General features: G+C 42.4%; 1 protein-coding gene across 1 annotated transcript in view; it reads left to right on the top strand.

Moving 5' to 3' along the window:
• The window catches only part of PCYT1B (phosphate cytidylyltransferase 1, choline, beta), a 133,907-nt gene that overhangs the window by 92,383 nt on the left and 18,816 nt on the right, over positions 1-22,708 (top strand). Inside the window, exons 6-7 of the mRNA XM_006885040.1 lie at positions 1,586-1,728; positions 6,871-7,059. Of these exons, the coding sequence (XP_006885102.1) occupies positions 1,586-1,728; positions 6,871-7,059 (332 nt within the window). The remainder of the gene's footprint in view (positions 1-1,585; positions 1,729-6,870; positions 7,060-22,708) is intronic.

The following is a 22,708-nucleotide window of genomic DNA, read 5'->3' as shown; positions in this document are numbered from 1 at the left end:
TCCCTCTCTTTCTCCCTCCCTCTATTCCCACATCCACTGGTAGACTCTACATAGCTCGATCAATTTGGGTGCTTAGATGCTGTTTTCTCCCTTGCCAAATCACAAAACTAATTATAGTGTGTTCTATTTTCCTTTAGGTTTTCCATGTCTAACCCTTCCAAAAAGATGATTTTGGGCTAGTGGCAACCCCAACTCATTCTTCAGAGTCACATGACTCTAGAAATGGAATGCGTTATTTCTTTACCATCAGCAGCATCACCCTGCTGTAAAATGAACTAAATGTACAAATGGGATAACAATATCATGGGGTTGTACAATTTGATGAGTGGGAGGGTGAGGGAATTTGAAAGAATTTGTTCTTGAAAATCATTTATTTGAATTTTGTAAATAAACTAGTAGAAAATGTTTTTTAAACCCACAAAAAAGAATAATCCCCAGAGGGATATTGTAGGGGGGGTCCACAAGACTGAAAAACTCACAGATGTCTACAGAGCCAAAAAAGAACTGGATTTGTAAGGGGCACTCTAAGATCCACGGATGTCTCTGTCTAAGGGCCCGTAATGATATTAGGTGGAGGAGTCTTCATTGGCAACACATAGTTTTGATAGATGAACATAAGTGGGAGCATAGACCTAATTAATGCCTCCTTGAATGCTTTGTGACCTCTTTCCAGCTCTAGACTGGAACACCCAAATATATGTTGGAAAATCTCTTAGAACTTGGCATTCTCTGTGCTTGTTTATTTTTACTCAACCCCACATATTCTCAATGAAAGGATCTTTGAGTGGTGAAACCACCATGCAGTGTAGACTGTAATTCGGGAGATAAAATCATCTTATACCCCACTGGCACGCTTTTAGATTGGAGCCAACCAAAATAGGCTCATTTTTTCTCCTTTTCCTGGTATGATGTGATGCTGACTTCCCTGGGGGGGAAGAAGAGGTGTTGCCATGATGTGACTAATCCATTGACTCTGTTGCTCTGTCTCCATTCACTTACTGAGTCAATTTGCATTTAGCGAACACCACCCATGTGCTCCACCGGTGGAGCTAGGTGCAGGAGATGCAGGAGCAATTAAGGTATAATCTCTGCTGTCAAAATGTTTCTTTTTCTGCAAGCAAACAGACATAAAAAAAAAAAATCCATCCTTTGGTTAATGGAAGACAAATTTATGTCCTACCTAAATATTGTGGATTTCACCTGATGACATTAGGAAAGATTCTCCAGAGGCATAACCTTTTGAGTGGACCTTATAGGTTGAGAGGAACCTTGCAGTTGATGTAGGCAGGAAGAGGTGCCAGGGCAGTAGAGGGCTGGCAGGGGCACATACCAGGAGCCGGGAGAGTGTGTGGTAAATCCTGGGATCTGGATGGGGGTGATGCACATGTGGTGCTTGGAGGAGAGAGAGGGGACGTGCAGAACTGATGCTGGAGGAGTGAGCCGAGGCCAGACGTGGAGTGAGCTGGGGCCTCTGTGGCTCTTGACTGCTGCTTTGTCCTAGAAAAGAATGTTGTTGAAGGTATGGTTCAACCCAGGTGATCATAGATTGCCCCCTCTCCCTTTTTATCTCCTCCTGTTTGTACAGGAATGTTTGTTCCAACGCAGAGAACAGAAGGCATCTCAACCTCCGACATCATCACCAGAATTGTCCGCGACTATGATGTTTATGCTCGCCGCAATCTCCAGAGAGGGTACACAGCCAAGGAGCTGAATGTCAGTTTTATAAATGTAAGTGAGCCACTTCACAGCCTCTGAAGACCACCATACCACACCACCACCACCACCACCACCGCTAACCTTTACTGAGTGCTTACTGTATGCCATGAAGTGTTTTAAACAGGCTCTTTTTGTTCATTTATAAAACCCATCACCACCACCACCACCACCGCTAACCTTTACTGAGTGCTTACTGTATGCCATGAAGTGTTTTAAACAGGCTCTTTTTGTTCATTTATAAAACCCATGTAGCAACCCAGTGGTGGATTGCTGCTGCTGCTGCTGCTGTTGCTGTTGTTCTGTACCATCGATTGGAATTGACCTATAGCTGACCGACTTTCCAGCGAGTTTCCAGAGGTTGGAAATTGCATAGAAGGAGATTGCCCATCTTTCTCTGGTAGAGCAGCTGGAGAATTCCAACTGTGTGCTTTTGAGATTGTGGTGTAGCTTCTTACCACTAGGCCACTAGAGCTCCCTATTAGTGGATTATTATCCCCACTTAATAGGTGAATAAGTATCCAAAAGGGTAACCTTGGTTAGCCAGAGAACACAGACTGTGAGCTTCACATTTGATAAAGGAGCTACCTCGCTCCCGTTCCCTTCCCCAAGCTCTCTATTTAGAGTTCTCAGACTTGGGTGAAGGTTTTACGGAAGCTCAGAGTTTTGTGCAAGGCCAGAGTTCTCTTCCGCTTCAAGGAGGAGGAAGGCAGAGGTAGTGAAATCTCAAGTCAGAGAAAATGCTTTCTTGTTTTAACTTTCCTCCCCCACCAAATTTCATTTTATTAAGGCCTTACAGATGCTCATTAGAAACCTTAACAGCAGTGTTGTGTTTTTTTTTTTAATTGTCCAGAGAAATTACAGCTGCTTAAATAAAGCCTAAAGTCTTTGGCTTCCTTTTGTGTTTCTGCCGTATTGTTCCCACAGAGCTGCTGTTAGTTTAATAATAGAGCAACTGTTAAAACAGTCTTTAAAACAAGCAAAACAAGCTGTTAAAAAGCAAAGAGGGCAGCTGCAGTTCCTGGAGGTGATCTTAGTCAGCCTGGACAACTGTATTTGGGCAGTGAGGCCCTGCCATCTTTGATTAAAACAAGAACTCTCTCCATCCAGACAGAATTGCAACCTTAAAAAAAAGTTGATGCGGCATGTGAAAAGGGAGATGTCTACAAAATTAGACACTTTAATTAGATGCAATTTTAATGATCCAGCAGCTTACACAATTGATTATTGGAGTCTTCAAAATAGGATACCCCCCCCCCAGAAACCCACCCCCAAACAAAAGCTATTTCCAGTTAATAAATTCTGACTCGTATAGAGTGACCCTGTAGGACAGAATAGTACTGCCCCATAAGATTTTGTCCTTAGGGAAACGGACTCTCCTGGAGTGGTGATTGTTGTCATGTGGTGTCCCCCTGAGTCAGGACTGATACACAGCTGACCCTGCAACGCGTCTTCAGAAGCAGTGGATTGTGTGGGAGCAACTGGTGGATTGGAACCGCGGCCCTTTGAGTTATCAGCGCTAACCCTTCCCACTAGAAGATGAGCTCTTTAGTCACTGTGCCAGCAGGGCTCTTTCTGAGATAGGAGGAAGGAATCCTTCATTGTACACTTGGTATTTGTTGTCCTCGACAGGGAGGGCACATAGCGACTGCAGTCTCCTGCTTTGCACTAGCCAGAAAACAAAACAGAAAATGCCGGGCTGAGTGGCCCCAGACCAAGTGGCTGAAAAGAATTCAGTCAGCATGATTATTTGGTATCTCCCCGAGAATAAAGCCCTGGTTATTTCAATAAATTAAACTGTCTGTTTTTTTAAATTGAATTCAGTCAACCATCCAAGCATGTCGAGCCATTTCCAAAAGTGATTGCTCACTCTCTTTAAACGGCCTTTAGATAAGTCACTTAGCTCAAGGAACCGTGTAGTTTAGAGTGGATGTGTGGGGTTGCCTTTTTGTGACAGCAAGCTTGGTGGCAGCTCAAAAATACAATCCGATGTGTTGCCTGGGCGTGGATGTGAATCATGGAGCCTCCGAGGTGGCAGGAACCAGAAGGGGTCAGTCACCTAGGCCCATTTCCTTGAATGAGAGATGAGGCAAGCTTGAATCTGAGAGGTCATCTGGCCACAATCCTTCAAGTAAAGTAGAGATGGAGATGCCAGTAGTCTCCTAACCTCCTGACCCACAGTCTCGTGCTCATTCTGCCACTCAGTGCTGCTCTGAGAGCTGTACAGGGTTATTTCCTGTACAAAAGCAGCTATGGAAGCAAACAATAGAAGCATAAGGGCAGTAGCGAATGTTGGGCAAGAGCTTGTCATATGTTGATCTAAGTGTTTTATTGGAATGATCTTATTCAGTCTTCATAGTAAGCTTATGAGGGTAGGTATAAATGACTTTTTCCAACCTATAGGTAAAGAGACAGAGGCAGAGAGTGGTTGAACAGTTCACCAAGGTCACCGAATAGGTCTTTGAAGATGGTAACTTCCCATAGCGTGTGTGTGTGTGTGTGTGGTCCTAAGGATTGCTGGTGGCACAGTGGTTAAGTGTTTGCCTGCTAGTCAGAACGTTAGCAGTTCAATGCCACCAGTTGTGTGAGGAAAAAGATGTGGTAGTCTGGTTCCATAAAGATTACTCTATCCTTTAGGGATAAATGAGGTGGCATTGACTTGACAGCTCACAACAACAACATGGTAGCACATATACCTCCCACGACACCCTGAGTGAGGCCTTCATAAGATTTAGAAGGTCCAAATCAAGGAATCTTGAGTTTTACATTATTTCAGATGTCTTAAAGATGATGAAATGCAATGCAAAATGAGCTTTAGTCCCACACAGTAGAGGAAAATGTTAAGCTTTTACCCCTTTATGAGAAAAAGTATCAAAATATCATGATTTCACAGGAAGACATTTTGTCTTGTGTTGTTTTCATGGTTTGGATTCAACTCTCATAAGCCAATTAAATTCCTTTGCTGTTTAATAGAAATTATATAGTTGATACACTTTGACACACACAATGCCAGAATTGGAGTCTAGCACTTTACACCTATTGTCTAACTGCTACAGCACCCCTATGCATTTATGTATAGAAACACCCCCATTTTATGAAGGTTGAAGCTGAGATTTAGAGGTGATATCTGACTTGCTTTCCATATGAATAACTTACATGCACATAGATAAAATGGCTGTAAGAAAAAACAAATCCCAGTCCAGAGAAGCCATCTTTCTGGTGGCTTAGTGATAAAAAGATGCATTGTAATCCCAGAGGCACACAGTTCAAATCCACCAGCTGCTGCTTGGGAGAAGGATGTGCAATCTCATCCTGTGAGATTTACTGCCTCTTGGAAACTTGCTGGAAGGTCAGCTATGGGTTGGTTCCAACTCGATGGCACACAACAAATAATGAGTGATAAATGAATCATCTCTAAGGATATAGATGCAACTCAATGATCTTAATGGAAAGTATCATTAAAATAAAAATTTTAATATACTAGTTGCTCTCTGATGGAGATTGAATCTTAGCTGACCTCCTAGCAGGCCTTACAACACCTAAGTTCTGAGGCTCAGAAAATGGCCCATTTATTTCAAACTCCTTGAGTTTTAGCAATAAAACAGACAACTCAGGGAACCTCTGTGAGTGGCCATTCATTGTAAATCTAAGCCTCAGCAGAATTGACTGGAAATATTTTCTCATTATCTACCTAGAGGATAAACCTGTATTTTTTTTTATTCTTCCCTTAAACATATGAATTTAATTCATAGATGTTTAAAATAAAGGAATCATTAAAACCACTTCTATTTCCCTTTCTATACCTGAATAAGCTAATGACAAATGATTTTTAAAATTCTTTTTATTACTTTTAAACAACATTTACAGATATTTTGGATTTCCATTCATACATTGTTGCACTTTTCTCCCTGCCCACCACTCCCCCACCAGTTCGTTCCTCTCTTTGAAAAGTAGAAAAATTCCTTCATTGGTATACAATACCACCCCCCCCACGAAGTACACTTTACTATGCAACCTTAATTCTGTACTCCTGTGATAACCATAATACCCTATCATAGATCGCTTTTAAACATCTATTTCAATGCAGTATACATAATTTATCCAGTTTTTCTTAGTCTTACCCCAACCCTGATGTCAGTCCCATTCTACAACAGTGGCAACATGCAGTATTTGTCCTTTTGTGACTGAGAAATTTCACTCAGCATAATGTCCTTCAGGGTCACCCATTTTGAATAATATTGCATGAGTTCCTTGTTTGTCAATGTAGCGTAGCATTCCATTGTGTGAATATACCACAGCTTCTCTATCCATTCGTTTGTTAATGGGCACTTGGGTTGTTTCCAACTCTTTGGTATTGCGAACAAAGCCGTGATAAATATGGGTATGCATATATCTGCTTGGATGTCGGTTATGGTCTCTTTAGGTTATATTCCCAGCAGTGGAATTGCTGGGTCAAATGGTATCTCTATTTGCAACTTTTTGAGAAAGCGCCATACTGCCTTCCACAGTGGTTGTACCATTTTACACTCCCACCGACAGTGAATAAGGGTTCCAGTCTCTCCACAGTCTCGCCAGCATTTGTTGCTTGCTGTTCTGTTAAATTTTGCTATTCTTACTGGGTTGAGATCATATCTCATAGTTGTTTTTGGACAAATGAGGTTTTTTTGTTTGTTTGTTTGTTTTTGTGATAGAGCAGAGAGCATAAAACAGGGGGCCAGCAGTTCTCGACTGAAGACCCCAAGCCAAGCTTCTCTGTATCTTTATTGAAAATTACCAGGAAGTAAATCACAAAGAGAATTAAATGCAAACGAAGCCAAGTTCTTTCTATAGAAAACCTTCTGCTTGACTCAGGAAGGAGGGGTTCACAAATGCAAGAATTTGGTTTACCCTTACCATGATGCCTCAGAGTGAACTCTAGCTCAGGAAGTAACACTCCCTCTGTAGGGGGCCCCTTGCTGTCTCCTGTCTTCAGGGAATAAACAGCTCAGGACAAATGAGTTTTACAAAGAGCTAGCTTCCCTTCAATCCAGCAATACCCTTACTTTTCAGGTAAGGAACAAATTCAAGTTGAAATAAAACATTATCACTGGTGTGAATGATTGAATGATCTCATGACCTTTTAGATAAATATTTCTTTCACCTTTAATTTTTGACCAGGAGAAGAAGTATCGTTTCCAGAACCAGGTAGACAAGATGAAGGAAAAGGTCAAAAATGTGGAGGAAAGATCAAAGGAGTTTGTTAACAGAGTGGAAGAAAAGAGCCATGATCTTATTCAAAAATGGGAAGAAAAGTCAAGGGAATTCATTGGCAACTTCCTGGAACTGTTTGGACCTGATGGAGCATGGGTATGTAAAGATTTCATTTGGTCATACAGTTTTTTCAGTTTATAGTCCTTCTCATGGATGTCCCTTATAACTCTGCTTTGGGCATTAGCCTAACTGACTTCAAGTCCATGCCATTTCCTTTTTGAGTTTCTGCTCTATTCCCCAATATTGCTCCCAGCTATGATCTCCTCGTCCCTTTCCCATTTCCTGTCCAGAGCTTGAAAGTCATTTACTCTTTTCTGGATGTCTCTTGTTGCACTGGTTAATCTCATAACTCGTGCTAGGTTCTCAGTTGGTGGTGATGCAAAAGTTGGAATGAGTCATTGGCAAAATAGAGTTTGGGTTGAAAGACAAGGATCACAGTCTCTGGAACCAACCACTGGCATTTATGTTTTAGGGGAGAGGCTCAAAAAAGAGATAGAGCTGCTTGGTTAGTGTTTGTTGTCAGAAATCCTTTTCTTTCACTGGTTAGAAGACAGAAAAGATGGGATTTTGCCCTACATCTGTGCATGCCATGCCTTGACCAGAGCATTTGAGTGTTCGACTAAGACATAAAAGCCTTAGGGACTCAGGCCATGACGTGAATGTTAAAATTGAAAGAGAAAATGTACTAGGGGTCTCCTTGCCTGTCTTCTATGAATAACTGAGTGAGAAGTATGGAAAAGAAAGAAAAGTCTGCAAGTCATTGTGTACTTTCTTGGTATTTCTTTTTGTACATGCCCTTCCAGGGTAAATTAAGTATTGTCAGTAGCATTGATGGCACTGTATGAAGAGATACTTTTAAAGCTAACTTTCCTTTTAAAATAAGAAAGAGATGGTTCTATTTGATTTCCTTGATTTTAAGTAGCCCAGATTTTTTATTATGACATGAGAATTCTCTAACAAAATCCACTTCGAGTTAATTATTTTATTGATGGGTTGTCACTGCTGCCTCTCAGCTCATTTGAGCTTGTTCATTAGAGGATTATCTAAAAGTAAAACACTCAATTAATAATAAGACAAGAACAACGTTTGAAAGTCAAAAGAGATATTTTGCTTAAAGCTGAGTGGTCTCTAGATGATTATGGAGATAAGTGCTATAGACCAACCGTGTCATGTCCTAATGGCTGGATCTAAGAGGAGTAAAAGAACAAACAAACAGATACGTCTTAGAGAAGGAGCAGCCAGAGTGCTCTTCTGAAGCAAAGATGATAACGCTTCGTCTCACATGCTTTGGAAATGTTGGTAGGAGAGGCATTCCTTGGAGAGGGACATCATGCTTTGGAATGTGGAAGGATGGCAAAGGAGAAGAGGACCCTCAACCAGGTGGATTGACACAGTGACTGCAGCAATGGGCTAAAGTGTGTCAGAGATGGTATGGATGGCACAGGATAGGACAGTTCATAGAGCTGCCATGAGTCCTATCTGGCTCACTGGCACCTAATGACAACAACAACAACAAGAAGACAGAGACTTCTAGAAAGAGCTGGTAAGGGGAAGGGCTAAGGGCTAAGTTCCTTATTTTAATTTTTCAAATATATATATATATATATATTTTTTTTTTGTGAAAAACATGTATGGGGATATAAGGGGGTAAGTGTTGGGAGCAGAAGAGTGAGGATGAAATCACAGGGCTGCACAATTTGGTGGGTGGACGGAGTGGTCAAAAGAAATGAGAAAGATTCACTGAGGACCAGAAATGACAGGGTAATGGTGAGCATAGTCCAATGATAATATTTTTTTTAACAAAGACATTGTCTTATTCACTTGTGGGCTTCTCATTTGGGAATGGAAAGCAGACTCTCTGGTTTCTTCATGCTGAACAAGGGTGTTGAGGGGAAGGGGAGACCACTTTAGCACCTTAGTGGTGGTCCTGGGTTGAAGCTGCATGCATTCTTCTTCAATTAGAAGATATTTTTCTGATGTTTTCTGCCCTCTGGACTGCAAAATGTTTCCCAAGGTGAGTCCAGTGGGGATGGCTGGCTGAACCCTGAGGCTCCATCCTCCTTCACTTCCCTTTTGTCTCTGGAATTGGGCTCAGGGTTCAGGTCTGGAACAAGACTCAGTGTAAAAGTTATCTATAGGAAAGGAATCAAACGTAGAGAGACCGAACTTGTGAGTTACAAAAAGAAGAGCTGTTACTTACACATGTACTGGGGAAGGAGGTGGAGGAAAGTAGCTTAGATAAAATTCCTCGTATATATTAGGCAGCTCTCCCCAGCAGGCTCTCCTCAGGGGTTGGGCAGCTCTCCCTGGGGGCTGGGCAGCTCTCCTTGCAGGCCCCCCCACCTCCACCACTGCCCTCCCCTGAATTCTGGACCTTGTGCCCCACTGAACACCATGGCCAGGGACAGCATCCTCAGTTCCAGCACCACCACCGTCGCCCCTCTCCCTTCCACCATGTGGTCTGAGTGCAACTCAAAGTAGGCATCACTACCCTCCCCCTTCCACAAATGGAGGAAGGGGCTTTGAGAGTGGTGAACAGACTCGCCCTAGGTTGAAACAGTTCTTGGTAGCAGTAGTCAAGAAATCAAAAGGTATAGTGTACTGAGGAGATCTGCTGTTCAGTATCTGTTATTAAGTGTTGTCAAGTCATAGACAACTCATAGAGACCCTATGAATGAAAGACCTGAACACTTGTATAACTTGCATCATTTCTCTAAGTTCATAGAGTTTCTGGAGGCAAGCTCTTTCGGAAGTGGATGCCACTCCTGCTTCCAAGCTTGTTTTAATTGGGGAGCTCCACCGAACACTGTCCATAATGGGTAACCATTATCACGTATGTCAGATCAGTATCACAGTGTTTAGCATCACAGCAACCTCTGTACAGCCAATTGACAGAGCAGTGATAAACCATTTAGGAGAGTGTTTGACCGAAAACAATCAAAACCAGGCCTGAGGGTCGCAGGTTAAAATCACCCAACTTTGGTTTGGTAGCATAACTTTGTGTCAACTATGCTCACAGCGCTCTCTTAATGGCTCACAACAATTCTATGAACAACAAATCTAGTCCTTGTCCTATTGTACACCATCCCCACAATCTGAGACACGCTTGAGCCCATTGCTCCAATCACTGTGTTGAGGATCTTCTTTTCTTCTCTAAGGAAATCTTCTTCACTGAATGCAAGATGCGCTCTTGTATCTAGTCCTTCACCTCCCATGCCTGTCCCCTCTTGCACCGAGAGCCTGCAGCTGCTGGCATCCACTGCTGTCGGCTGTGCAGGGCCTCTGTCACACCAGCCATGGGGCCCAGTGCCCGCTGCCCAGTCCAGGCTAGGGGACGCATGGGCTCTGGCCATGGAGGCCCCACGGGGGTCACAGTGGTGTGGGCTCACCAGTGGGTAGTGGGTAGAAGTGGGACTTACCTATGTTGTGGTTTGTTTTCTTTTTTTAGTATTTTTGTCCTCTTGATGTTGAGCCTTAATCCATATTGAAGACCAGTAGTCAGCTGTTTGGCTGTTTAGGTATATATAAACTGCGAGTTGTGGAGGGCCACGGTGGTCTAGTTCAATGCGGATTGCTGTGCCTCCAGCTCCTCAGGCTGTCTCTTTCACCACCAGCATCCGTTCTTTTTCAGGAATCTCTGTCCTCTTGATGTTGAGCCTCAATACACACTGAAGACCAGTAATCAACTGTGTAATTTTTTATAGATAAACTGTGGGCTGTGGAGGGCATGGTGACCCATTTCTATGTGGCTTGCTATGCCTCCAGCTCCTTATGCTGCTTCCTTTGCCGCTGCCATCTTGGCTTTTTCATATATCAACATACCACTCCTTTCATGCATACATATATTCACTTCCTCTACCCTCAATCCAGTTTCCTCATGGCCTTACAAGGATATTTCTAATATTTCACGTAGAGCATTATGTGGGATAAACAGTTTTCTCATAGTTGAGTCTTGAAGTCAGAATTCAGGGTGCCAGCTCTACAGACAGTTTTTCTTTCAAGAGCTAAGTTCTTATTTTTTGTCTGGGCTTATTAAAATTTCAGCTCAGGTCAATTTAATTCGTGGAGCATTTTTGAAGTACCTAGGGAAGAGCATGAAAAAAAAATAGCGAGCTTACTAACTATTCTCTGGGATTCCATGGTTTTGATAGTTTAAGATTTAAAATTTCCCCTTATCTTATATGTATTTTATTTGGCCACCCTCCTTCTCACAGAGAATTTTCAGGGTCTGAAGAAATAGTCAGTGGTTTTAAATGAATCTGTATAAGTGTTCATTTGTTTACAGGGGTCCAGCACAGTGTCTGCTGAGAAACATCCTGTTGCTATAACTCAAGGGCATGGGTGTTTTCCTCAACAAAAGTGAGCAAAGGCAGAGAAGAGATACAATTTCATGGAACCTTTCCAGATTCTAGTCGTTTCAGGCTCCCAGTGAAGGTGAAATAGTAGCTGTAATTGTTCTAGGGGAGTCTCACTGACAGTGAACTGAGGTGAATCTTAAGAAATGAAAATCTAGCTTAGAGACTAGAGGGTTTTTTTCTCCTTTTAAAACTTGCTATTAGTGTCAAAACTGTTATTAACATTAATTTATGGTATCAGCCAGACTCAGACATTACTTTTTTTCCCTGTTGACATTAAAAGTACAGGAATAGTTACAAGGATGTTAAACGCCAAGATAAGTAATTTGCTTTTCATGAATATGCTATTATTATAATAATTCTTTATTTGTGGATTTGGGACTAGAACTCATTTCTTAAAATAGAGGGTCTGCATTACCTGCAAATACAGTACTGATGCAAAGAAGCCAAACTTAGAAAGGCACAAAATGGGATTTCAAGTACAAATTTTGGTGCAATGGGGGTTGGTTATGCCACATAGTATGTAGCTTACAGTGGGTACTCCATAAGTGAATGTATGAATGAATGGAAGGATGGGTGTGCAGTGAGGATCTATTCACAGAACATTCTAGCATCTGCAATGTATATGATTAGTCCTAAACATCCAAGGACATGGAAAAATTGAGACCTAAAGTATCCACATAGCTCTGATGCTGTGCTGCGATCCTGAAGGCGTGTGGTTTGACTCCACCAGATGCTCCTCAGAAGGAGGATGGACAATCTCCTCCTATCTGATAACTGTCTCTGAAAACCCACAGGAGGGTCAGTTATGGATATGTTCCAACTCTTAACACCACAACAACAGATTATCCAAACAGCATTTGCGCACATACACACATAGATCCTTAGCCCTTTACTGTTAATGGTGCCAAATGCAGAGGTTAATTGCAACTTGGTATTTAGTGGATCAAATTTAGCAGACAGGTTTGGTTTCCTTGGCTCTCCACAATGCTTTTGCTTTTTTTTAGGGGTGGCATGAAATCTCTGACTGGCCACCCTCCTTACCATCCGCCACCTGATTCACACATGTATCGTGTCCACTTGGCCCCAGGGAGTATTTAAAGTTCTCATGCTGTAGAGCCTTTGTTTCCCCAAGTAACCCGACGCTTTATAGTGATGCACAAGCCCTTAAGTGCAATCTGAGTAGAAAGTAGAGCTGGAGCTGGAGAGGATACGATGTTTCTGTTCAGATGTTGTGTGGGTCTAACCCTTTTTCATCCAAGTTCTTCTACATCTCCTCTATCCAAATTAGCCACCAAAAAAAGGTAATAAGTATTGCAGTTGTTTAATAGATATGGGACAATTATTCATCTAAGTCTTTATCTATTAAACAACTCACTATAGTGTGAAAGCTCTCCGAAGAAGCCCAGGGTCAGTTGTCTTTGTCATGACAAGGATTTTTATGGGTTGTGGTCACTTTGCTTCTCTCTCATTTGGTTATGGAATGGCAGTGCAGAGAAACAGGTTTACCAAAACCTCTCTAAGGCCCTATAAAAAAAGCCGGTTGTCAGAAGGGCACTGCAAGCCAGGTCATCCAGATTCAGAACAGGCACTCTGCCTTCTAGTCATTCTACTGCTGTCTCAGGCTTCCTGAGAAAATGGAAGGCAGGGTTTCCTTGACTGGATTGTTGTATAACAGATTAAACCCAAAACTCAGGGACTTAAACAACTACTGATTATCTTCATAGGGCTTCAGAGGGTCAGGGACTTGGGAGCAGCAGGTTATGACTTAGGGATTCTTTGAAGTTGCAGGCAAGCCCTCATCTGGAGCTAGAGGATTCACTTCAAAGCTTACTCACATGGCTTATTGGCCAGAGGCCTTAGTTTCTTTAGTTCTTCACCAGGTGACAGAGGAAGAGTGGCCATAGCTTTGGAAGTGACACACCATCACCACTGCTTTAATCCATTAGTTACGCAGACCAGCACTACTACATTACAGGAGGGGATTGTGCAGGAGTGTGACCATCAGGGCCAATGGGAGTTGAAGTTGTGTACAAAAAAGGCATTTAAGATTTTAAATTTTAAAATCTTGTCAATTGTTTGAATAGATTCTCTGTTCCCACTTATTCTGTTTGATTGGTGGGTTATCAGAGTCCAAAATAGTAATTTTCTTCTCTCTTTTTTTTAAGTAAATAGCAGGAGCTTTATTATGTATAGAAGGCAGTAGGTGGAGGTTTCCTAAATCTGCCTCCATGCCCTGGAACCTGAGTGAAGGTTTTATAGGAAAGGGACATGGGTTAGGGCTTGCTTTGTCTGGGGTAATCTGGGTGAGGTGGTTTCCTGGTCATGCTGACCAGCTCCTAATGTCATCTTGAGAGCTGTTGATTCCCTCCAGTATGTCACAGCGAGCTTCTTACTGTTCTGCTCTAAGGAAAGCCAGGTTAAAAGTAATCATGCTATTATTACTCAAAGCCTCAAAGAAAGTTAACTTTTAAAAAAAATTCATTCAGGAAATTAACTTTTAACTGTTAACTGCTGGATTAAGCAGGAAACAAAACTCTCATGGAAAGTATTTTAGTTTAGAAAGCTGCTAGGATTAATGCAAAGCTTAAGCAAAAGAAAAACATGTCTTTGCCTAATAATGTTAACTCTCTGTAATACTCATTGGCTATATCAGCAGCTTCTCTCTGCTGGCTTCTGCTTCCTTTTACTACCTCTAAAACAAAAGGTAATATAGGCCACACTGCAGAGAAACAATTCTTATATGGATCAGGGCTTTGGTGAGTTTCAGGGTGTACAGTTTCATCTTTCATCTTTTCACCTCATAACACGTATATTTTAAAGGGCACCATAATTCAATCCATGATCTCTCCTGTACCTGATAGATCAGGTATGTTCTATATTATGAGTATTACACTAAAAAGACGGGTTTTTTAAAATTAAATTTTATTAATTTTAATGAACATTGACAGAGATTTTGTGTTTCCATTCATTCATTGTTGCACTATTTTCTCGACCCTCCTCCTCAGTTCTTTCCTCTTTCCCCCCACCTTGAAAGTCTGTTTTAATTGTCCAGTTGCCACAGTGCTTGTCAAAGCCAGTTCTGATTAATCTCTTTTGTCAGTTTGTCCTTTGCCATTTGTTATCACTCCTCCCTGAGAGAGACTTCACCCTGATTCATAAGGAAAAGGGGACGGCGTATTCTCTTAGCTACTTCCTGCGGAAAATTAACACTGTAGGTTTCAGGGTGAAGATCTTCTCTCACTACTCTAAAGGGCCCCTTTCGCAATAGGAATGTGCTTAGCCGTACATGTTCATATCCTTGAAGATGTATCATGGAAGTGTTGCAGCCTACAAGACACAAATTTAACTAACAAGTTAAAAGTACATGAGTCAAAAATTAAAAAGCAATAATATTCCCAGCAGAGGCTCTAATAGTGGCACAAATCAAGTTACAGAGGGAAGGTAGTTCTTACAATAAAAGGCCTATTGACTAGTACTTTTTTATTATAGTATAAAGGTTAGGAACCACAAGATGTAGAGGCTCAACTATGTCATTTATTGTTCTTAAGTCCTGGAGCAAATTCCATCTACCACTGGGTTGTTTTACAACTTGGAAGTCCGCATGCAAGGCAGAGGTGAAGTAAGGAACTGCTTATGAGGTTTTCCGTCAATTCCAACAACTAAGAAATAGAAGAGTTGGAACCTCAGAAGGCGTTTAGGACCAAATAGTAGGCTCTTGTGTCCAGGAGAAAACGAATATACTTACCAGTACTGTTAATGCTCACCCACAGCTCTTCTGGGAGGATCTAAATCGTTGAAGCGTCCTCCTTTGTTTCCAGCTGAGAGCTGAGGCCTGTCAGCCACGAAGACCTGATGTGGGCCACACTTGGCCAAGTGTCCTTCAGATCCACACTTAAAGCAAGTGAGTGGGAGCTTCCTCTCTACTCCCTTGCCTATCTGTGGCTCTCGTCTAAGACAGGGTTTTTTTGCGAATTTTTTTTCTATTGCAATGTTGGTCTTAAAAAAAATGATAAAGCTGTTGGTATTTGATTCATTCACACATACACATTGTTTTATGACATTAATTACAATGCACATACTGTCTGGTCTTATTGTATTGATCTTATTGTCTGATTTTATTGTATATTGTCTTTTCCTTTGCTCATTTAAAATGTGTCTACAACAACAAGAAATGGCCTAGTGGTAAGAATCTGTGCTGCAATCCTGAAAGCACTTGGTTCAAGTTCACCAGCTACTCTGTGGGAGAAGGATGGGCAATTTCCTTCCATGCAATTACTGCCTCTGAAAACTCATTTGAGGGTCAACTATGGGTTGATTCCAACATGAAAGTACACAACAGCAGCATTATCTATTAGTCTTTCTTCTCTTGCCAGGTAAAAATCATCTAAGAATGATTTTGGTTTGACTCATTAGTTTTGATTCATACTCAGAAGGGAGGTTGCAGCCCACTCAAGAACTTGAGGGTCAGGGGATGCTGGATCATCTGTCCAAGAAAAATATCTCACTGCCATTCAGTCTAAACTGACAGGTTTTGGAGTATATTCCATACTGGTTTTAGGGTGGAATCTTCCTAGTGAAGCTTATTTTTATTTGAAGATTCCTAATTTCCAGATCAGATCTACACTGTTTTAAACATTAGAATTTCCCTAACTACAAATGTTGATTTATTTTTTATTTTGGATGACCTACCACTGTGTTTCTTCATACACTCCAAATGCAGAGAACCATTTCCTATTTAAAAGTTTCTCTATCTCTGTCTGGATCTATTTCTATCTCTCCCTCTGGTAAGTGTATTGCTGGGGTCACAAGGACATCTGTGGTCGTTTTAAGGTTGTTTTATGGTGGTGGTTGTTAAATGCCGTTTAATCAGTTTTGATTCATAGTGATTCTTTGTACAGCAGAATCAAACACTGCCTGATCCTTTGGATTATACAGGTAAATCTTCATTCATACCACCTTTTCACCTTGGCCACCTGTTTGTTTCTTCCTTCATGGAAGTGACTTCCACCATGGAGGTGACTCTCCCACTCTTGATCTGGACCTCAGCCTCAACTGATCTCAATCTCACAATCGTACGATGTCTCATGTTGTCTCTCGTAATGTGTCATAGTCTCTGTATGTCTCTCTTTAGTTCTCTTTCTCGGGATCTCTATCTCTTTCTAGATCTTTCTCTTTTGATCTCAATATCTCTTGATTGCACTTGATCTTGATTTTTCTTGTAATCTCTGAGATCTGTCTTTTCTTGATGTCTGTGTCTATCTCTCTAGGTGTTTGTCTCTCTAGATCTCTAGCTATGTCTTGCTCAATTTTCATTGCACAATGTCTCTCAAAATCTCTTGGTCTCTGTGTCTCAGTCTCTCTCTTGATATCTATCTCTAGATCTTTCTGTTTTGTCAATCTCTGTATGTATGTAATTTTTTTCCTCTGTGTCTCTAGATTTCTATCCCTATCTTGCTGTCTCTTTTGACCTCATGATGGTGCAGTGTTGCTATGTCTCTTGTGCTATCTCTCACGATGTGTCTCCTGCCTGATCTGTCTCTTGATCTCTAGATGTCTCTTCTCTATATATATCTAGTTATCTATCTCTCTCTTTAGTTATCTGGTTTTTCACTCTTTTTAGATATCTCAATCTCTCTAGATCTCTTTTTCAACCTCTTTCTCTCTCTCTAAATTTCTTTCTCTTGATCTGTGTTTTTAGATCGATCTCTTTGGATCTCAGTCTCCCTTGTTTTGATCTCGCTCTCTAGATCCCTATTGATCTCTTTCTAGATATTGCTCTCTAGATCTCTATATTCTTCTCTCTAGATCTTTTTCTGTGTCTCTGTCTCTTTGTATCTCAATCTCACTTGATACTCAGTGTACGTCTGTTTTGATCTTGGAATTGTGGTGTCAATCTCTCGATCTCTATCTTGATCTCTTTTTTCTATAATTATTTATATCTCTAGAATTCTTTTGATCTTCCTAGATTTCTGTCCATCTCTTTATCTCTACATTTGTCTCTCTAGATTTCTATCCCTGTCTCTATATATCTTTGTCTTGATAAAAACCTCTCACAATCACATGATCTCATTATGCCTCTAGCTTTTCTCTCAGTCTATGTCTCTCTGAGTCTCTATCTGTAGATCTCTCTTGATCTATCTTTGTCTCTATGTCTCTCTAGATTTCTATGTCTGTTTCTAGATCTCTGTCTCCATCTCTCTATCCCTATCTCAATCTATCTGTGTCTCTCTCCTGATCATTTCCTCGTGTCTGGATCTCTATTGAGTTCATTCGATCTTGATCTTGGCATCTCAATCTCATGAGATCTCTTTTGCTATGTTGATCTCCTAATATCTCTCACATTGTCTCTTGCACTTTTACAATGTCTCTGTCTTGTACTGTCTCTTCCAATGTCTCTCATGATCTCTATCTTGGTCTCAGTCTCTCTCTTGAGATCTCTGCATCTCTCTCTCTTGTAATGTCTTGGTCTCTCTTGATATCTTTCAATCTTGATCTCTCTCTCATTCTTACAATGTCTGTCATTCTCATGATCTCTCTCAGGCTTGTGATCTATCTAAATTTTTCCATTTCCCTCTCCTGATCTTTCAGTCTCATCTGTCTCTTTTTTCTCTCTCTAAATCTGTCTTTCAATCACTCTCAATCTCAGTTTCTTTAGATCACTGTTTCTGTCTCTCAATCTCTTGATCTCAATCGATCTCTCAGTTGTGCTTTTTTTTTAATCTTACGATCTCTCTAGATCTCTATCTCAATCTCTCTTCCAATGTCTGCTTCATGATCTCAAGTGATCTGTCATGATCTCTTGATATCTTTTTATTGGTCTATGCCTCTCTATCTAGATCTATGTCTATTTCTCTATCTCTGTCTCTCTCAATGTCAACCTGTCTCGACCTCATAATGTCTTTCAGAATTCTGCAATATAACTTGGAATATCTTGAGGACTTTTGGACTCCTGCCATTTTTTTCATGATGTCTTGATCGCTCTCTCCTGCTTGCTTTCTATATAGATCACTCTTCCTCCATCTCTCTATATAAATCTCTTTCATGTCTCTCAATCTTGATCTTTATTTTTTCTAAATCTTTATTAATCTCTCTAGACTTCTATCTCTAGATCTTGATCTGTCTCTTGCAGTGAGTGCTCTCGAGGTCTCATGATGTCTTGATTGGTCTCTCGATCACTGAATCTCTCAATCTGTTTTTCAATCTTGATCTCTCTCGATCTTGAACTTGATGTCATTCAAGCTCTCAATCTCAATCCTCCTTTCTCTCTCTCTAGATCTGTCTCTCTTGGTCTTTGTCTCATGATGTCTTGCACACTTGTGATGTCTCTTAGGCTCTGTGATGGTTCTCATTCTCTTGTGAAGTCTTTTAAGCTCTAAGTCTCTCAGTCTTGCAAAGTCTCTTTCAGTCTTGTAACATTTCTCGGGATCTCTGTCTCTTTCTTTTGATCTCTCTCACTTTATCTCTATATGTCTCTATTTCTCTTGATCTGTTTCTCTTTTTTTCTTGATGTCTCAGTGTCTCGCAATATCTCCCAATCTCAATCTCTCTCTCATACTTGATCTCGTCTCAGTCTCTATTTTTATCTTTCTAGATTTCTATCTTTGTCTGCTCTTCTAGATTTGTCTTTAAATCTCTTGATTTCTATCTTGTGATCTCTCCATCTGGTTTTCTATCTCTAGATTACTATCTGTCTCTCACTTAATCTCACCCGATCTGTGTCATTTGCTTTCAAGATCTCTATCCCTGTCTCAGTCTCTCTTCCAATGTCTCTGTCTCTCAGTCACATGATATCACAATCTCACTCTGATCTTTACCTCTGTGTTTCTGTCTCTGTATCTAGATCTCTGTCTCTATTTTTCTATCTTGGTCTCCATCTCTCTAGATCATCTCCTGTCTCTAGTTCTCTCAGTCTCTTTGTGTCTCTCAGAATCTTATGATGTCTCTTGCTCCTTTGCCATTTCTTCCACAGTGTCTCCATCTCTCTGGTGTCTATCTCTCTTACTCTATATTGATCCTTCTCTCTCTAGATGTAATGATTTCTAGATCTCCTCTCTCTCTGTGTGTGTTTATGTATGTTTGTGCATCTCTCTTACTCTCTATCTTGATCTCGGTCTCTTTCTCAATCTGTGTCTCTCTTGACTGCAGTTCTCTTGGTCTTATGGTCTCATGGTGTCTCATTTGGGTTCTCTCTCGCTGTCTTGATCTCGATCTTTCTTGAACGAGATCTCTCATGGTCTTGTGATGTTTCAATCAGTCTATCTCCACTGCTCTCAATCGTAGGGTCTCATGATGTCTTACTGTCTCTTGCTCTGTCTCTCAGTCTTGGTGTCCTCTCCCTCCCTCACTATCTCTCTTTCTAGATATCTTGATCAACCAATCTCTAGTTCTGTCTACCTCCCTCTCTATCTCTGTCTTGATCTCTTTAGATCTCTATCTCTGTTTCTCTCAATCTCTTGAAATACTATGGTCTCATGATGTCTCAGTTGGTCTCTTGATTAGTCTTGTGGTCTGTGTCTCTCTCTCGTTCTCTATTTCTAAATATATGCATCTCTGGCTCTCTAGATCTGTCTCTAGATATTTTATTCTATCTCTCTCTCGGGCTTTGTCTCTCTTGGTCTCAGTCTCTGTTTCCCTCTGGGGCTCTGTCTCTTTTGGTCTTGTCTCTCTGTCTTTCGGTCTCTCTGGTCTCTCTCCGTCTCTCTCTCTTGGTCTCGGTCTATCTCTGGCTCTCGGTCTCTCTGTCTCCATTTCTTGGGCTCAGTCTCAGTCTCTCTTGGTCTCTCTTGGTCTCTCTCGGGCTTGGGATAAGTCTCTGTCTCTCTAGGTCTGTCTCTGTCTCGGTCTCTCTCTTGGTCTCTCGGTCTCCTGGTCTCTCTGTCGGTCTCTGTCTCTTTAGGTCTTGGTCTTTCGGTCTCCTGGTCTCTCTGTCGGTCTCTGTCTCTTTAGGTCTTGGTCTTTCGGTCTCCTGGTCTCTCTATCGGTCTCTGTCTCTTTAGGTCTTGGTCTCTCGGTCTCCTGGTCTCTCTGTCGGTCTCTGTCTCTTTAGGTCTTGGTCTCTCGGTCTCCTGGTCTCTCTGTCGGTCTCTGTCTCTTTAGGTCTTGGTCTCTCTGTCTGTATCAGTGTCTGTTTCTCAGTCTTGATCTGTGTCTGTGTGTCTCAGTCTCTCTCGGTCTCTGTATCTCGTTCTCTGTCTCAGTCTCTTAGTCTCTGTTTCTCTGTCTCTGTTGGTTTCCGTCTCTCTCAGTCTCGGTCTGTTTCTCGGTGTCTCTCTTGGTCTGTCTCTGTCTCTCTCGGCCTCAGTCTATCGCTCTTGGTCTCAATCTCTCTCGGTCTCGATCTCTGTGTCTCGGTCTGTCTCTCGGTCTCTGTCTCTCTTGATCTCTCTGTGTCTCTCTCGGTCTCAGACTCTCGGTTTCTCGGTCTGTCTCTCTCTTGGTCTCGCTCTTTCTGTCTCTCTCGTTTTCTCAGTCTCAGTCTCGGTCTCTGTTGGTCTCCATTTCTCTCAGTCTCGATCTCTGTGTTTCTCAGTCTGTCTCCGTTTGTCTCTGTCTCTCTCGGTCTCAGTCTCTCTAGTTCTCTGTCTCGGCCTATCTCTCTCAGTCTCGATCTCTGTGTCTCTCTCAGTCTGTCTTGGTCTGTCTCTCAGCTGTCTCTGTGTCTCTCTCGGTCTCGATCTCTGTGTCTCTCTCGGTCTCTCTCTAGTTCTCTCCGTCTCTGTTGGTCTCCGTCTCTCTCTTTCGGTCTCTCTGTCTCTCTCGGTCTCGATCTCTCTGTGTCTCTCTTGGTCTGTCTCAGTCTCTCAGTCTCAGCCTGTGTATCTGTCTCTCTCGATCTCTCTGGGTCTCTGTCTCTGTCTCGGTGTCTCCCGCTCTCTCCCGGTCTCGATCTCTCTGTGTGTCTCGGTCTCTCTCGTTCTCTTGGTCTCTCTCAGTCTGAGTCTCTCTAGTTCTCTTGGTCTCTTGGTCTCTCGGTCTCTGTCTCGGCCTCTATCTCTCTCAGTCTCTCTCGGTCTGCCTCTGTCTCGGTCTCTCTGTCTCTTTGACTCTGTTTCTCGGTCTCTCTATCTCTCTCCGTCTCTGTCTCTGTCAGTCTCTCGGTCTATGTCTGTCCCTCGGTCTCTAGTTCTCTCGGTCTCGGTCTCTCTGTCTCTCTCAGTGTCTCGCGCTCTCTCTCAGTCTGAGTCTCTCTCATTCTCTTGGCCTCTCTCTTGGTCTCTCTGTCTCGGCCTCTCTATCTCTCTCAGTCTCTCGGTCTGTCTCTTGGTCTCTCTGGGTCTCTCTATCTCGGTCTGTCTCTTGGTCTCAGTCTCTCTGTCTCTCTGGGTCTCTTGGTCTCTCGGTCTGAGTCTCTCAGTCTCTGTTTCTGTCTCTCGGTCTCGGATGTCTCTGTCTATCTCTCTGTCTCGATCTCTGTCTCTTGGTCTCTCTGGGTCTCTCTGTCTCTCTCGGTCTGTCTCTGTCTGTCTCTGTCTGTCTCTTGGTCTATGTCTATCCCTTGGTCTCTCTAGTTCTCTCAGTCTGTCTCTGTCTCTCGGTCTCTCTCTGTCCCTCTTGGTCTCTATAGTTCTCTCGGTCTCTCTAGTTCTCTCGAGTTCTCTGTCTCGGCCTCTCTATCTCTCTCAGTCTCAATCTCTGTGTGTCTCTGTCTCTCGGTCTGTCTTTTGGTGTCTGTGTGTCTCTCTTGGTCTGTCTCTGTCTCTTGGTCTTTCTGGGTCTCTCTAGTTCTCCCTGTCTGTCTCTTGGTCTCTGTTTCTTGGTCTCTCGGTCTATCTCGGACTCTTTAGGCCTCGGTTTCTCTGTCTCTCTAGTTCCCTCGGTCTCTTGGTCTTGGTTTCTCTCGGTCTCTTGGTCTCTCTCTGTCTCGGTTTCTCGGTCTGTCTCAGTCTCTGTCTCTCTGTCCGTTGGTCTCTCTCTGTCCCTCGGTCTCTCTCCCGGTCTCTGTCTCTCTAGTTCTCTCGGCCTCCGTCTCTTTCGGCTTCCTTCTCTCTCAGCCTCCATCTCTCTTGGTCTCTGTCTCTCTCTCTTGGTCTCTCTAGTTCTCTAGGTCTCGGTCTCTCTGTAGTTCTCTCGGTCTCCCAGTCTCTCTCTCTTTTAGGTCTTGGTCTCTCGATCTGTCTCTCGGTCTTGATCTCTGTCTCTGTGTCTCTCGGTCTCTCTGTCTCTGTGTCTCCCGGCCTCGGTCTCTGAGTGTCTCGGTCTCTCTCGGTCTGTCTCTTGGTCTCTGTCTTGGCCTCAGTCTCGATCTCTGTCTCGGTCTTGTCTCTCGGTCTCTAGTTCTCTTGGTCTCTCACTCGGTCTCTCTTGATGTCTCTCTCGTCTCTGTCTCTGTTGGTCTCCATCTCTCTCAGTCTCAGTCTCTCTGTCTCTCTCGGTCTCGATCTCTCTGT

The sequence above is a fragment of the Elephantulus edwardii genome, unplaced genomic scaffold (genome assembly GCF_000299155.1).
Source record: "Elephantulus edwardii isolate Elephantulus edwardi_28Jun2011 unplaced genomic scaffold, EleEdw1.0 scaffold00040, whole genome shotgun sequence".
NCBI classification, from domain to species: domain Eukaryota; kingdom Metazoa; phylum Chordata; class Mammalia; order Macroscelidea; family Macroscelididae; genus Elephantulus; species Elephantulus edwardii.
Note: the sequence above shows the minus strand (reverse complement) of the source record. Positions and strands in the feature narration are given on the sequence as shown.